The sequence below is a fragment of the Odocoileus virginianus genome, chromosome 2 (assembly GCF_023699985.2).
Source record: "Odocoileus virginianus isolate 20LAN1187 ecotype Illinois chromosome 2, Ovbor_1.2, whole genome shotgun sequence".
Classification (NCBI taxonomy): domain Eukaryota; kingdom Metazoa; phylum Chordata; class Mammalia; order Artiodactyla; family Cervidae; genus Odocoileus; species Odocoileus virginianus.
Window position 1 is genome coordinate 11307119 of NC_069675.1, and position 13471 is coordinate 11320589.

Genomic DNA, 13471 nt, shown 5'->3' on the forward strand with positions numbered 1-13471 from the left:
CCCCGCTCTCAGGGAGCTCTGTTCTGGGGAGGCAGATAGAAACCCAGTAACCAAGGAATGGGCTGCCGCTCAGGTGATGGTGCAGCTATGATGGAAATAAAGCAGGGGGCTGTGCTGGAGCTCGCCCAGGGCTGCGCAGGTTGCAGAGGCCTTCCTGTGGCGTGTGGGGCCTGGTTTGTTTTGACCTTTCTGGTCCTGCCCTCTCTGGAGATTGGGGCTCTGGGCTCCAGGCCAATGTGGCCAGCTCTGTGTTCCCCCAGACACACATATATACACACGCACGTGCTGGTGCCTCAGGTCCCTCAAGGGAGATGTCCAAGGTCCAGTCTCCGGGCACATGGGCTTGGCTGCCACGAGAGGCTGGACCCGGGGATGGTCAATGTCCCTCGCACTCTGACAGCCAGCGTTCCCCACCTGGGAGCACTTCTAATCCCACCTAATGAACCTCTCGTCTCCCCACAGCAAGAAGCAGCACCTCTGCCAAGTCCCCTGCCCGTGGCCCTGCCCGCTGCTGTCTCTGTCTCTGTCTCTTTGTGCCTCTCTCCCTCCATTCCTCTGGGCTCTCCCCTACCCCGTTCCCCTCTCTTCCCCCCGCGACTCCCCCGGGAGCTTGGGGGGCTGGGGAACCGGGCAGCACATACAAGCCGGAGCCATTGTTCGACAATCTGTTTTTGTCTTCATCTTGTTGGCAGGCGGCAGGAGAGGAGCAAAAGGTTAATGAGACACTGTGCCGTGGGATTACCGCGCCGGCGAGCGGCGGGCGGGCGAGCCAGCCGTGGTGACAGGGAACTAATTAGGAGCAGTTTAACAGGAGGAAAAAGTGAGATCTCCTCTTCACCAACTGTCAATAATTAGCTGGTTTGGTGAGGTTGAAATGTGTCCACAGCAAAAGGTGGGGCTTTTCTGTGGACGAGTGAGGCTCGGGGGTTCAGGGGCCCCTGGGGGCTCTGTCCTGTCCCTAGGTGGGGTTCAGGCTGGGGGCTGCCCCACGTGCCCCGGGCATGCCCTCCTCCCCTCTGCCTGGCATCCCCCCACCTCAACTCTGTGTGAGTTTGGGCTTCATCTCAAAGACCTCCGTTTCCTTTGCCACAAGATGAGGGGTTGGAAGTAAGCTTTCTCCTGGTTCTGTCCATTAGGATTCTGGAAGTGAAACCATGAAACTGGGCCTTGGTACTAGCGTCGGGAGAGCCGATGGCGGGCTGTAGGACCTTAAGTCAGATGCTGACCCTAGGGTGCTTCTCTGGTAGTGTGGGAGCACCACCCTCTGGGGCCAGGCATGGCTTGTGGATGGTGCTGAGTGGTGAATGGGCAGAACCTTCCTTGGAACCTGCCTTGGGGCCCCTGGACCCTCACTCAGCTTCTTAGCCCTCCCAGCAGCAATAGAGGTGGGAGCACAGGAAAGAGTGGCTGGACTGCCTCTGTAGGGCTGGGGGCTCCCCGAGTGTGTCTGTGTCTCTCTGTCTCCCCTGCACCAGCTTTGCAGGGTCTGTGTGGGGCTAAGGAGTCTAGTTCACTAGCAGCGAGGGTTGTTGCCCTGTGACTGTTGATTGTCAATTGTTGGTTTGTTGATCCCTGACACCTTAGCAGAGAACCCCCGCTCTGCCCCTCCAGGCTCTGCCAAACACCTTGACAGGAAGAAAAGACTTCATCTGAGCCCCGCCAGGGCTTCCTGCTCAGAGCTCCCCGTCAGCCCTGCTAACCCCCCAACCTCTCCCTCTCAGCCAAGCCCTTCCTTAACTCAGCCCTGCAGGGTCTGGGGCATCAGAAGCTTAGGCCCTCCGATGTCCTCACTCTGGTCATCCCGGTCTCAGAGACTGGCTTTTAGAGATCACATGCATGCTATAGATGAGGTGTTTGAATGTCAAGCTTAGCCATGCCCCTACTCACTCCCCTACTCCTCCCAGGTCCCCCTCCCAGCTTCCATAGTTAAGAAACAAACACCACCTCTGTATGGGAAAAAAATGTAGGTACCCCCAGTGGGTACCAGAACCTCCACCATCTCTCTCCTCATCACTAGCCCTGAAGAAAATGATAGCAACCAGCTTGGCTGGAAGCGGTGACCTGCCAGAAGCAAATGTCTCTCCCAGCTTGCCTCCTTTTCTCTGAGAAAGCCTTTGAATTCCCAACCAAGAATGGAAAAGAGTTGGGAATGAGCTCAGGTTCATATTCAGGTCTTCCTAGGTGGCACTAGTGGTAAAGGACCTGCCTGCCAATGCAGGAGATGTGAGAGACATGGGTTTGATCCCTGGGTCGGGAAGATCCCTTGGAGGAGGGCATGGCAACCCACTGCAGTATTCTTGCCTGGAGAATCCCATGGACAGAGGGTCCTGGTGGGCTGCAGTCCACAGGGTCGCAAAGAGTCAGACATGACTGAACTTAGCACACAAGCTGTTCTGGAAGAGGTTCCTCCTCCAGGAAGTCCTCCCTGATGAGCCCCACTAGGATCTGTCTCACCCCACACGTGTAGACTCTGGTCACATGTTTCCTGCATCCCAACTCCCTTCCCAGGATAGTAGTACTGTCTCCAGGTATCGCTAAGGCTAAGAACTGGCACTGTTTATCAACACCTAATGCAGAGCATGGCTCATCTGGGCTCACCTTGACTTGATTGCTTCCTGCTTCTTCCACTCTTCCAGGGCTGACACGAGACCAGAGGTGATGTCTAGGGGGTATCGTGTCCCTCTTGGGTCCACAAAGACTGACCACCTCCCAGAGCAGGTGTCTTCTCCCCCCAATCTCAAATCCATTTCCTACTTTGCTTGGAGATGTTTGTTTGGGGCTTTTCTCCTTTACTGCTTTAATCAGTCCCTATTGAACTCTGAAGCGGGCTATTTTTGCCATCAGAAATCTGCCGCCTCCCCGCCCGCTGCTTTCTTGGAGTTTGCCCACAGGACCCCCCAGGAGGGATGGATGGGAATGGCAAAGCCGCTCGGAGCCCAGGAACGCCAACGCCACCTGTCATGTTGCCTGTTCTGCACACCCCCACCCCAAACCTGCGCGTGCACGCAAGCCCACACACGAGCACGTGCACGAACATGCACACACGTGCCCTGGTGACAGGCATACACCTCTCAGTCCATCCCTCCCCAGCTCTTTCCAGGACCTTCTACAACACCTATCTAAATAGAGGGCAGGAAGGAAGGAGGCTTGGTTATGCAAAGCTTTTGCGGAGACAATTAAACGGGTCAGTATATGTGAAGTGTTTAGGGTGTACCTGACCCACAGCAAGGGCTCAGTCCTGTGAGCCGTGAGGAGACACAGGTGAGCAAGACCTAGGCTGGTGGTAGGATAACCATGGAGTCCTGCCTTCCTTTAAGCAGGTTTTCTAAGCCTCCAAAGGGTTCTCTTATCCATTTCTTGGTATTATCCACATCCCAGCCCCAGGAGTAGAAAATCTCCCCACCATACATATGGGGAAACTGAGGCCTGAAGAAGATGGAGGTGGGAGAATTGTTCTGAGATTGGCCAACCAAGGGGCCCCTCGGGGGAGGGGTCTCTGCACATTCCCTGGATGCACATCGCTGGGCGGTTGGCGGGGGGCGGGATGGAAAATATAATGCAGGATCCCTGGACTTGAGGAGTTCAATTTGGTTCAACTTTTATAGAGGACTGACTATGCACAGGGTGACCAAAACTACCCTGAATGGCTCACGTTGACGTGGGGTGGGGGACCCCGGGATTCATAGCTGTTGAGAGTACAAATCAGTGTGTGGCTGGGGGTGTGATGGGAGATGAAACAAGTGCCAGGGACACCAGAGGCAACAGCAATGGATTTGGTCTGAGAAGATCAGGGGAGGCTTCCTGGAGGTGGCAGGCAGCCTTAGCGGATTAGGCCTCAAAGCCTGAACACATGATGGAGAGGAGTTGGTGGATGAGGAGGCAGGAGAAGGTGGCAGAAGGCTTTGAGTGTTCAGTCTATGAGTCTGACGTTCATTGGGAAGGCAGTGGGGCCCAGCGCCACCACTGGAGGCCTGACCCAGGGATCTCTGCTCAGGCCCCAGCTGCTCCCCAGCCCTGGCCTAACACCCCTGCCCTCTGAGAATGCTCAGGGTGATGCTCAGGCCTGGGTGTGCATATCTAGGCAGGACCTGAGGTCTGCCCAGCCCTGGTGAGAGAGGGTGGTTTGCGGCTGCCCAATGGGCAAGTTGGTTCCATGCTTGGCAGAGTTGAACAAGTTGGTGCCGGCCTGGGCTTTGGATCTGTGTCAATGTCGCCACCACCTGCAGACCCTCAGAGGCCCAGACCCCTGACCAGGAGCAGGAGGCAGCTTTGAGCCATGTCACAGGGTCATGCGTATCACCCCACCCCCTGCCCAGCGCCTTTGAAAAGGAGGCAGAAAAGCCACCAGAAGAAAGGCAAGGAGGAACTTCTTTGTAGTAGGTAAAAGCCCCAGAGAATGGGGCACAGGCCGGGGATCCAGTTTCCTGTTTATGTCTCAGCACCTTAGCTCCAGGTTCAAATATGTAAACTATCCGCTGGCTGCTGGCTGCAGGTGTGTGTGTGCTCCCAGGCTGCAGAGGCAGAGGTGGCCCCACATGCATTCCTGACTCTGCCCCCCATCCAAGATGAGCCAGGAGACAGAGGCGAATAGCTCAGGGTTAACCCTTCCAGCGCCACCAAGGAAGCCCATCTGGCCGCTCTAGGGTGCTCTGGGGCCAGTGGGTCTGGGGGTACTCTGGGGAGGCTGGTGCTTCCTGCTTGCTGCCTCTGACCTTAGATGCAACTGGAAGTTCTGGGGCTATCTGCTCCAATGGGAGCAGAGTCTGAGCTGGGTCTGGAGACTAAGGTGGGGCCTTGGCTGGGGAGGGCATCTGGATGAGGCTGTGGGAGCCAGGGTGCAGTTCTGCCTGGCAGTCCATGAGGGTGAGCAGGGCAGCACTGCTCATCTCAAGGCAAAGCAGGGCTATTCCCAACAACTCATGTCTTCTTGACACCCCCAGTTCTGAGGTGGGGTACCATCAGCCCATGCTGCTGGTACCTGGGGAGGGGTTTATCAGATGAAGGGAGGGACCCATAGGTTCCTGCAGGCCCCCTGGGCTGCCTGCCCTGGGTCACCCTTCTCCCTGTGGCCACTCATTGTCCAGCTTCCTTTCTCCTGGTCACCTTCTCCCCAGAGGAGGCCCTTCAGAGCTTCTCTGTGGTCAAGCCCCTGCCCTTGGCCCCCTCCCCAGGGGTTCTAGCCTTCTGGGCTGATGCCAGTGGCCTCTTCTTGCTACACTCACTCCTCTCACTGGGCCTTGGCCTCTCCCTCCATCCTCAACCCACCTGTGAGCCACCATGGCCGTCACACCATTTGTTCTGCTGCTGACGTAGAACGTGAAGCTGGATTCTGCTTTTCCCCTTACCCCAAATACCAGGGGGAGCCCCAGAGAACACATTACCGGTCTCTACTTCAGGGCCCTGGAGCTGGTTAGCTGCCCTCATGCAGTACCTGAACCACATTCATTTACCAGCACAGCCCTGGATATGATTTCTGTGGAGGAGACTCAGGTCCCCCCCCCATCCACCCCCCCACCAACCGCAGAGAGGTGATTGTCAAAGGGTAGGTAGCACAGAGGTCCCTGTCCCGCCCTCCCCTGCATCAGCATCTGTGAGCCCAGGAGATGCTGGGGCATTGGCTCAAGCCACAGCTATGGTCAGAGAACTGGAGAGGCCTTAACCAATGACCAGTTGAACTGGCCCGTGATAGAAGTGAGAGAGGCTAGTGAGGGTTAGGAGGAGGTCACCAAATCCCACCCAAATCCCACTGCCAAGACCAAAAACTAAAGCCTCTCAGTCCTTGCTGGGGCCATTCTGAAACTGCTGGCCTGATGTCCACGCTGCCTGTTGTCTGTGGCGCCCTCCATCACTGTCTCCGCTCCTTGGGCTGGCCCCCCAAGGCCACCATCATGGGCTTGTTCCCTACACCCGCCCATCAAATGTGCCTGTTCCCTAGGCCTGGCGCCCTCCCCTGCCATCTGCTCTTCTGGGCAAGCTCCTCTACTCCGGGGCTCTGACTGTGCTCTCACATCCAGGGCTCACTCTTCTGCCCAGGCCCCTGCCCAGAGCTCCACCGCCAAGACCTGCCTGCCTCCCCCGCTTCTCAACCTGGGAGACCCAAGCCTACCACACTCCCACTCCAACCCACCCCCCCATATTCCCCTGCCTCTGAGAATGGCGTCACCAGCCACCCCGGCTCTCGAGCTAGAATTAGGAATCATCCAACGCACAGTCATCCTCCACACCTCCCTCTCACCCCCACATGGAATTGGTCATCAACTCCTAAGGGTTTTGTCTTCAGAAAGGATCCCCAGCACACCCTCCCATCAGCCCCCACTGGGAGCATCATAGGGAGGACCTGGCACCTTTCTCTGTTGCCTGCAGCTGCCCCCTCACTTACTCCTCCATCCCACCACCACCAGCAAGATGGGGATCTTGGACCACCCCTGCTCAGAAGCCTTCAGTGGCTCCCTATTGCCCTCAGATAAAATGCTGACATGTTCATGTGGCCTACGAGGGCCTACCTGTCCCAGCTCCGCCTCCATTTCTTCCATGTTCCAACCTGTCCACCGTTGCCCACACCAAACCTGCCATGCTGGCCAGCTAACGCTCTTCTTTTCCCCAGCAAGCTTCTCCTGCCCTCTCATCAAAACGCCCATTTCCTCCTGGCTTCCCTCCCCTGAGAAGTCTTCCTTTCCTGTTCTTTCATCAATGCATGGTAACCCCCAGTGCATGGTAACTCCTCCCCAGTTGCCATGGCACTTTGTCTCTCTGAATCCATCTGTTTTTCTGTCTGACTCCTCCCCTAGACTTGAAGCTTCTCAAGGGCACGGGCTGGTCTTGTCCATCTCTGTGCCCAGCCCAGTGTATGGCGTTGACAGCCATAAGCATCTGCTACTTAAGGGCCAACTGAATTGAAATGAGAGGAAAAGCCTTAGATGCCATCTGTCCCCAAGTGCCTGCTCCTGAGCTGAGGGGCTCGACCACCGCCCTCCCCCGCAGCCTTCCCATTGCCTGCGTCTCCCCGCTGCTTCCCTCCTACCTGCTGTCCTCAGCTCAGTGGGGAGCTGGAGGGGGGAGCCTGGGTCTGCGACAGCTCCACTGAGAAGATAAGGTCTCGGTCTCCACCAGGGCCAGTGCTCTCCAGGGAACGGGCCGAGGAGGCTGTGGCCCTGGCCCGTGGTCCTCCACCATGGTGGTGAGCAGCCTCTCCGATTTTAATGCGGGACTCAGTGCTTCAGTGAAAGCCGGCATGGGAAGTTGCTAATAATGGCACTAAAATAAAATATGCTACATCTGTTATGGGTAGCAGAACAAAATTAGCTGCTCACACCTCTGACATCCAAGATGTCTTAACTTAAAATACTCCTTGGCTTACTTTACATCATTTACTGATTATATTTAAAAGAAATACAATTTTGCAATTACTGTTCTTTCCAGCGTGATATCTATGCATCATTTTCCTTTTATGTTTATATATTTCTCCTTCATTAGTGCAGTCTGAAGGGTGATTAGGATTCTTCAAACATTTTACAGAGGTTAAACGTTGATTAAGATTTAATTATTACTGTAAATAGCTTGGAATGACATATGGTGCAAAAGCCTGACATATGTGCATTTGAATAAATGAAGTGCTATTTCCCAGGATGCCTCAGTAGCTGTTTAACAGCTTTCCCGAAGGGTTATGTTACACCTCATGGTAAGATTGCTGGGATGTTATATTTTGTTGGTTTTTGCAGCTGAAAGCTAAGAACAGTTTTCCAGTTTTTTAAAAACATTGAATATTTTAAATACCTAAATTGTTTTGCACAAATTTTTGCTAATTTGTCTAACTAGGTTAAACATTTTCAAAAGCATTTAGATTTTTAAGCGTGGGCGCTGTGCATTGTGTCAGTGGCAGCGTGGGGACGAGGGGAGCTGGGGGGTGGAGAGGACTCGAGGCCAGCGGGGTGGGGAGGGAGGAGGTGGTGTGAGGAGAGCGGGTGGGGAAGAGGCCTGGGCCCTGAGCCTGGTTCTTGTCTCTCTGGCCTTCTCAAGTGGCCTATGGATTGGGGTACCAGAGACCACAGGGAGAGGGTCCCTGCCAGCTGCAGTCCACAGTGAATCCCCTCTTGTCTGGCCGCAGACATAACTGAGTTCTCTGAAAGCTGGGCCAGGCCATGGCACCTCCTGCCTTCTCCCCAGGGTTGCGGTGTTTTGATATATAGCAGGTACCTGGGACCAGGCTCAGCTGAGCTGACTTACAACTGGTGCTTCCTGATTCAACCCAGGGCAGGTGTCAGGCCAGGGCCCCTCATGGAGGAGGTGGTGCCTCCCTCTCAGCTCCCTCAGGTTTAGGGGCTCAGGCATCCCCACTGGCTCAGTCCCCAGAGCTGTGGGTCAACATCTGGGCTGCTGTGGGGACTCCAAGGGGACCCTACCCTCCCAGTACTTTCTGCCTTTCTTCTTTCCACTCATTGACTCAACACTTAAGAACACCTACTGTCTCCTGGCACGGGGGCCTTAAGGATGCAGGATGCACAACAGCACGCACTCGCTGCCTCATGGAGCTTGTGATCTACCATGGGAAGGGGAACAGGAGCAAGCAGTCAGCCTCAAATCATGTGCTACAACAAGTGTGCAAAGGGAGGCAAGTGTGGGGCTGGAGAGGTGGCCACACCCAGCCTGGGCGAGGGAAGATGTCTGAAGCAGAGGCCTGGAAGCTGAGCTGAGGTCCAGGGAATCAGAGTTGGCCAGGCGAGGAAGTGGCAGAGGGGCAGCTCAGGCAAAGACGGGGTGTGAATAAGCCCGCGTATCTGAGGCACTGTGATAGGCAGGTGTGCCATGTCCCCAATCCCACGGATAGGGTGGCGAGTGGGAGGCAGGGTCTGGGTCCCCGAGGGCAGTGGTGCTGGTGAGCTATTTCATAACAAAGAGAGGCATGATCGGACTTGCTGCTGAGAAGGCTCACCCTGGCTGTGGTGGAAGAGGGACTGGAGGAGGTGAGACAGTGAGGGGAGGAGAGTGGAGGTCTGGAAGCCCCCAGGATCCCTGGCCAGAGCACTGTTGGATGGTGGTGTGAAGCTGGGGAGGAAGAGACAGGAATTCAGTTCTGTTCTAGATGGGTCGAGTAGAAGTACCTATGGAGCGGTGTGCAGGGAAGAGGGACCCCGAGACCGTGAGAAGTGTCCAGTAGGTGTCACAAAAAGGGAGCTGGGAGTAACCTTGGAGAGAAAGACTTTTGTGGAGGGGAGTAGAAACACAAGCCAGGTTTGCAGTGGGTTGGGAAATCAGTGGGAGCCGAGGAGATGGAGGTGCCCTTAAGAGTGGACAATGCCTTAAAGAAGCATGGTTGTTATGGGGGGAGAGAGACCCAGTGGTAGCAGGAACATGACCTGGGGTAAAGGGGGGGTATCGGATGGGAGGTTCTCTGCTAATGAGCAGGAGCCCCTGAAAAGATGGGGAACAGGGTCGGCCATCTGGGAGTGGTCTCTGGTGTGGGGTCCTCCGGGGGAGGGATAACCGCAGTGGGGCAGCAGGAGGGCAGATCCGGAGCAGAGTGTGGACACAGGTGGGTCGTGGGTTTGACGAGAAGCTGAGGGGTGCCTTGTGAGGCCTTCTGTTTTCACTCCAAAGTAGGAAGGTGAGTGGGAAGCTGAGGGCGGGGTGGCTGAGGAGAGCAGAGGAGGCTTTCTGCGGCCTCTGTGGAGAATGGGAGACGGAGCTGACCAGCCATGTGGCCCAGGGCTGGGGATTTGCTGGCCACCGTGAGGGTCCAGACAAAGTCACGACAGTGAAGGTTGAGCAGTCTCTGCTAGTGGTCAGCTTCAAGTAGGGAGAAGGTAGATGCATGATTGAGCTGCTCCTTCTGCCAGTCAGGCCAGAAGGGCCTTGCAGCTTGGAGAGGCTGGAGCGGTGGCCTCTCACATCCAGGCTGGAGGGGGAAGGTGTGAAGACAGCTCTAGAGAGCCTAGGGCTGGAGCCAGTTGTCTGAAACCAGATAGGAGGGTGAGGAGGGTGCCTGGAGGGACAGGGGACGGTGGGGTGCAAGAGGGTGGGGTTAGGATTTGAGCTTGGGTGGAATAGCCCCAGGGGTGACCAGGCCCAGGGTGTGGCCTGGGCGTGTTTTGTGCACTGTTGGGGACGAGGTCCTTGGAGATGAGGGAGACGGAGAATTCAGAGGGTAGGACTTTCCCCTACATGGACGTGCTGGCAGCAGATGAGGTACAGCCTCGGCTGGGAGGGGTGTCGTGAGCCCCTCAGCAGAAGGACAGGAGAAGCGGGAGATGTGTCACTAGGTGGCATGCGTGGGCCCTGGCTGGGGAGCCGGGGGCAGAGGGAGAAGCGTCAGCACCAGGTGGTCCTGACCGCCGCCCCCAGCTCCCTACTCGTCCCCTCCCTCCCATCCCCCTCACCTTTGCCCTCTCTCTCACTCTCTCCTCAGATCGAAACAAGCCAGTTAGAGCCTGAGATTGCCCGGGCCACGAGCAGCCGGACAGTGGTGTACAACAAGGGTCTGTGAGCAGTGGCCGGCCGGCCTGGGGACAGAGCGTTGTCCGGGCCCGGAGTTGGGGCCGAGGAAGGAGTCCTGTGGGCTGCACCTGCAGGGAGAGACAAGCTGACCCCCCAGTCCCAGGCCACCTGGGGGAGCACTCCCTCCACTGTGGGAGGGAGACTAATCTAGTCATGAATTAACATAAGGGAGAAGAATTCTGACACATTTACTATACAAAATAATCAAGTGCATTTCTGGGCCTTACGTGGGGTTGTCAAAACTCTACTTAGCACAATTATGTGTGAAGCCGAAAAATTGTAGAGTGCCCATGGGGTAGGGTTAGGATCCTTTTATACTTGATTTCTTTTTTATTTTTAATCAGAATCAAGCCTCGGTTACAGCTGCCCAGAGGCAGCAGGTGGTGGGAGGAGGAGTAAGCCTGGGAGTTGGTGGTCTCGGTGGCTGGGCTGCTGGTTTTAAGATGCTACTGAGGCCAGGCCCAATAGCTGCCTGGGCTGGGGAGGGGAGGCAGGCAGATGAACCAGCTGTGAGGAAGTTCCTCAGCAAGTGGCCCAGGAAGTCAAGGGGCACTGGAGGATTCCTTGGGCAGCTGGCTCTGAGTGTGGCCAGCCTTCATTCACACCACTCCTGCGAAACCAATTCCTCTGCATGAAGCCCAGTGCCACACTGAGGCTGTCGTCACCCCTCATGCAGCCCTGATCCATTTGAAACCCAAGATGATTCCGGCTCCAGGCAGGAGGCCCTCAGAAGGAGTAGTCTTTGGCAGAAACTGTGCCTGCGCTCTGGCCTCTGTGGGAAGGTCTTCCTTCCAGGCACAGGCTGGAAGCGGGGTGTTGGGGCCGAGGGTGGGGCTGGAGCCGGGCTGCCTGCTGTCATTTCTAGCCACCGGGTCGCCTACCAGTTCATCATTTCCCGAGCAGGCGGGTGCTGTGCCCAAAGCCCAGATCTCTAGGCATCGACCTGAGCGCATCAAACCTGGAACAGCAGGCCCTAGCTCTGGCACTAATGGGCTGTGTGACCTTGGACAAGTCTACTCCCTTCACCGAGTCTCCACTCTGCCTGGAACCAGAGGACTGTACGGAGGTGTTCTCACCTGCTCTTTCAGCTAGACTTCATCTTTGCCCGTCCTGCTCAGTTGCTGGGCAGTCCAGGCACATCCCCAATGTGGACAGCGGACTGGGAACGGGGCAGGCTCCTTTGGGAATGGCCAGCGGTTGGCCTCAGGACTGGAACCTTGCCCTTCTGTGTGTGAGCATCCTGGGAGCACTTGACCTTTGCCAAACACTTTACAGTTCTGAAGCAGGGGGCAGAGTGCCTGCCTGGGCCTGCGTGTGCCCATGTGCCCATGCTGTCGCCTCTCACTGAGCACAGGTCTCTGAGGCCCCTTGCTGCTGGCTCCCGTTGGCAGGCCAGGAAAGAGAAGAGCTCTGTAGGAGCTTTGCAGAGGGAAGCAGGGCCTGCGGTGAGGGTGAACGGGATGGCCCCCCTGCCACACACCCCTCTGAAAGGCCCAAACAAAGAGGAAGCCTGGCCTCCAGGCATCCCTCACCTGGCCCTAGCAGGAGAGGAGCCTTTGATATGCAGCCTCTGCTCCGCTGGTGACTTCACCCTGAGAGAGAGACCTGGCCAGAGATGAACACACACCATGGCAGGAAAGACCAGGGCAGGGCAGAAGGTGCGTGGCCATGGGCCGCTCTTCCTGCCTTTAGGGCAGGGTAGTTGTGAGGTGGGCCTTCACAGGCATTGACACCACATATCCCCAGAAGGCCCTGCTGCCCTCTCCTCCCAGCCAGACCCTGGTGCCCCCCAGCTAGCTCTGCAGGGTACTGCTCTGAGGGCTCCCCACTTTCCGAGGGAGCAGCCCATCAGTAAAGGGAGAAGGTGGAGACAGCATGGAGGATGTGAGCAGTGTCAGACAGGCAGGTTGTTTTTAGCTAATCCCCCTGTAATGGGAATGTGCCAACGACTAAGGGCTGGGCATGTCTGGGTCCTCTCGTGAAAAGCTCACTTCAAGCTCACCTTGCCCCATCTCTCACAGGGTCTTGTTCTTTTGCACTTTGCCTTGGGACCAAAACTGCCCACCCCAGCCCCTCTCCCATCCCCTCCAGGGCCCTGGCAGAGACGGGGGTCTTTCCAACTCAGCCTGTGTGCTCGCTGCCCCAGCCCTGGGAGTCCTGTGGCCTTGGCATCTCATAACCTACTTGCTTTGTCTCCTGGGTGATTTCCGGTCATGCTCCCAATGCAATTTCATGTGAGCTAAGGGGGTTTCTCCTGGGGAGAGGGGAGTGAGGGGTGGGTGGCAAAGGATCCTGATAGCTCAGTGTAATAGTGACAGAGGTTCAGCTGGCCATGTTGCTGAGTCCTGGTCTGGCTGCATTAAATACCATGAGGGTAAATTTTTGGTCAACATCCATCCTCCACTCTGCTGAGGCCAGAGGACAAGAGGCCTCATGGGCAGATTGGTTCATAGCTAGGGTGGAGGCTGAGGCAGGACCCACTGAGGGCAGGGCCTGGCCCAGCTGTGCCATGGTACAGGGGATGCCTGCTGCTGATCTTGAGCCCTGATGTACTTACCCACCCTCCTCTGGTCACTTCAAACATTCCCTCAGGCTTGGGGCTAACCTGCTGCCATCCCAGAGAGTAATCTGAGAGCACAGGGACTAAAAGCCCAAGACGTCGAGATGACCAACCGACCCCTTTCCAATTCCTGACTGTGAGCCAGCTGATCTCCTGTCCTGATGGCCTGAGAGGAGAAGGGCCGGTGGACGGAAGCAAGGTAGATTTCCAGCCCTGGGTCAGAGCGAGTGAGGCGCCAGCACTCATGCCTCGTTCACTCCCAGGGTACTCTGCGGTGTCTTTTTAACCTTCTCAGAAAATTTCTCAAACTCTGTGATTTATGTAACACTATTGAGGTGTGGGCAATAAATGATGGATTTAAGGCATCAGGGCTTGGCTTTGTGAATTGTGGTTGGGAGAGGTGAGGGTGGGGAAACACAG

The 13471-nt window shown here is 56.4% G+C and overlaps 1 protein-coding gene across 5 annotated transcripts in view; it reads left to right on the forward strand.

The window, feature by feature from the left end:
- Window positions 1-13416, forward strand: part of SFXN5 (sideroflexin 5) — a 123921-nt gene extending 110505 nt beyond the window's left edge. For all 5 annotated transcript variants that reach the window (XM_070476322.1, XM_070476313.1, XM_020883347.2 and 2 more), the window contains one exon: window positions 10403-13416. In XM_070476322.1, coding sequence (XP_070332423.1) covers window positions 10403-10480 — 78 coding nt within the window. In that variant the 3' untranslated portion in view covers window positions 10481-13416. The remainder of the gene's footprint in view (window positions 1-10402) is intronic.
- Window positions 13417-13471: the final 55 nt, after the last annotated feature.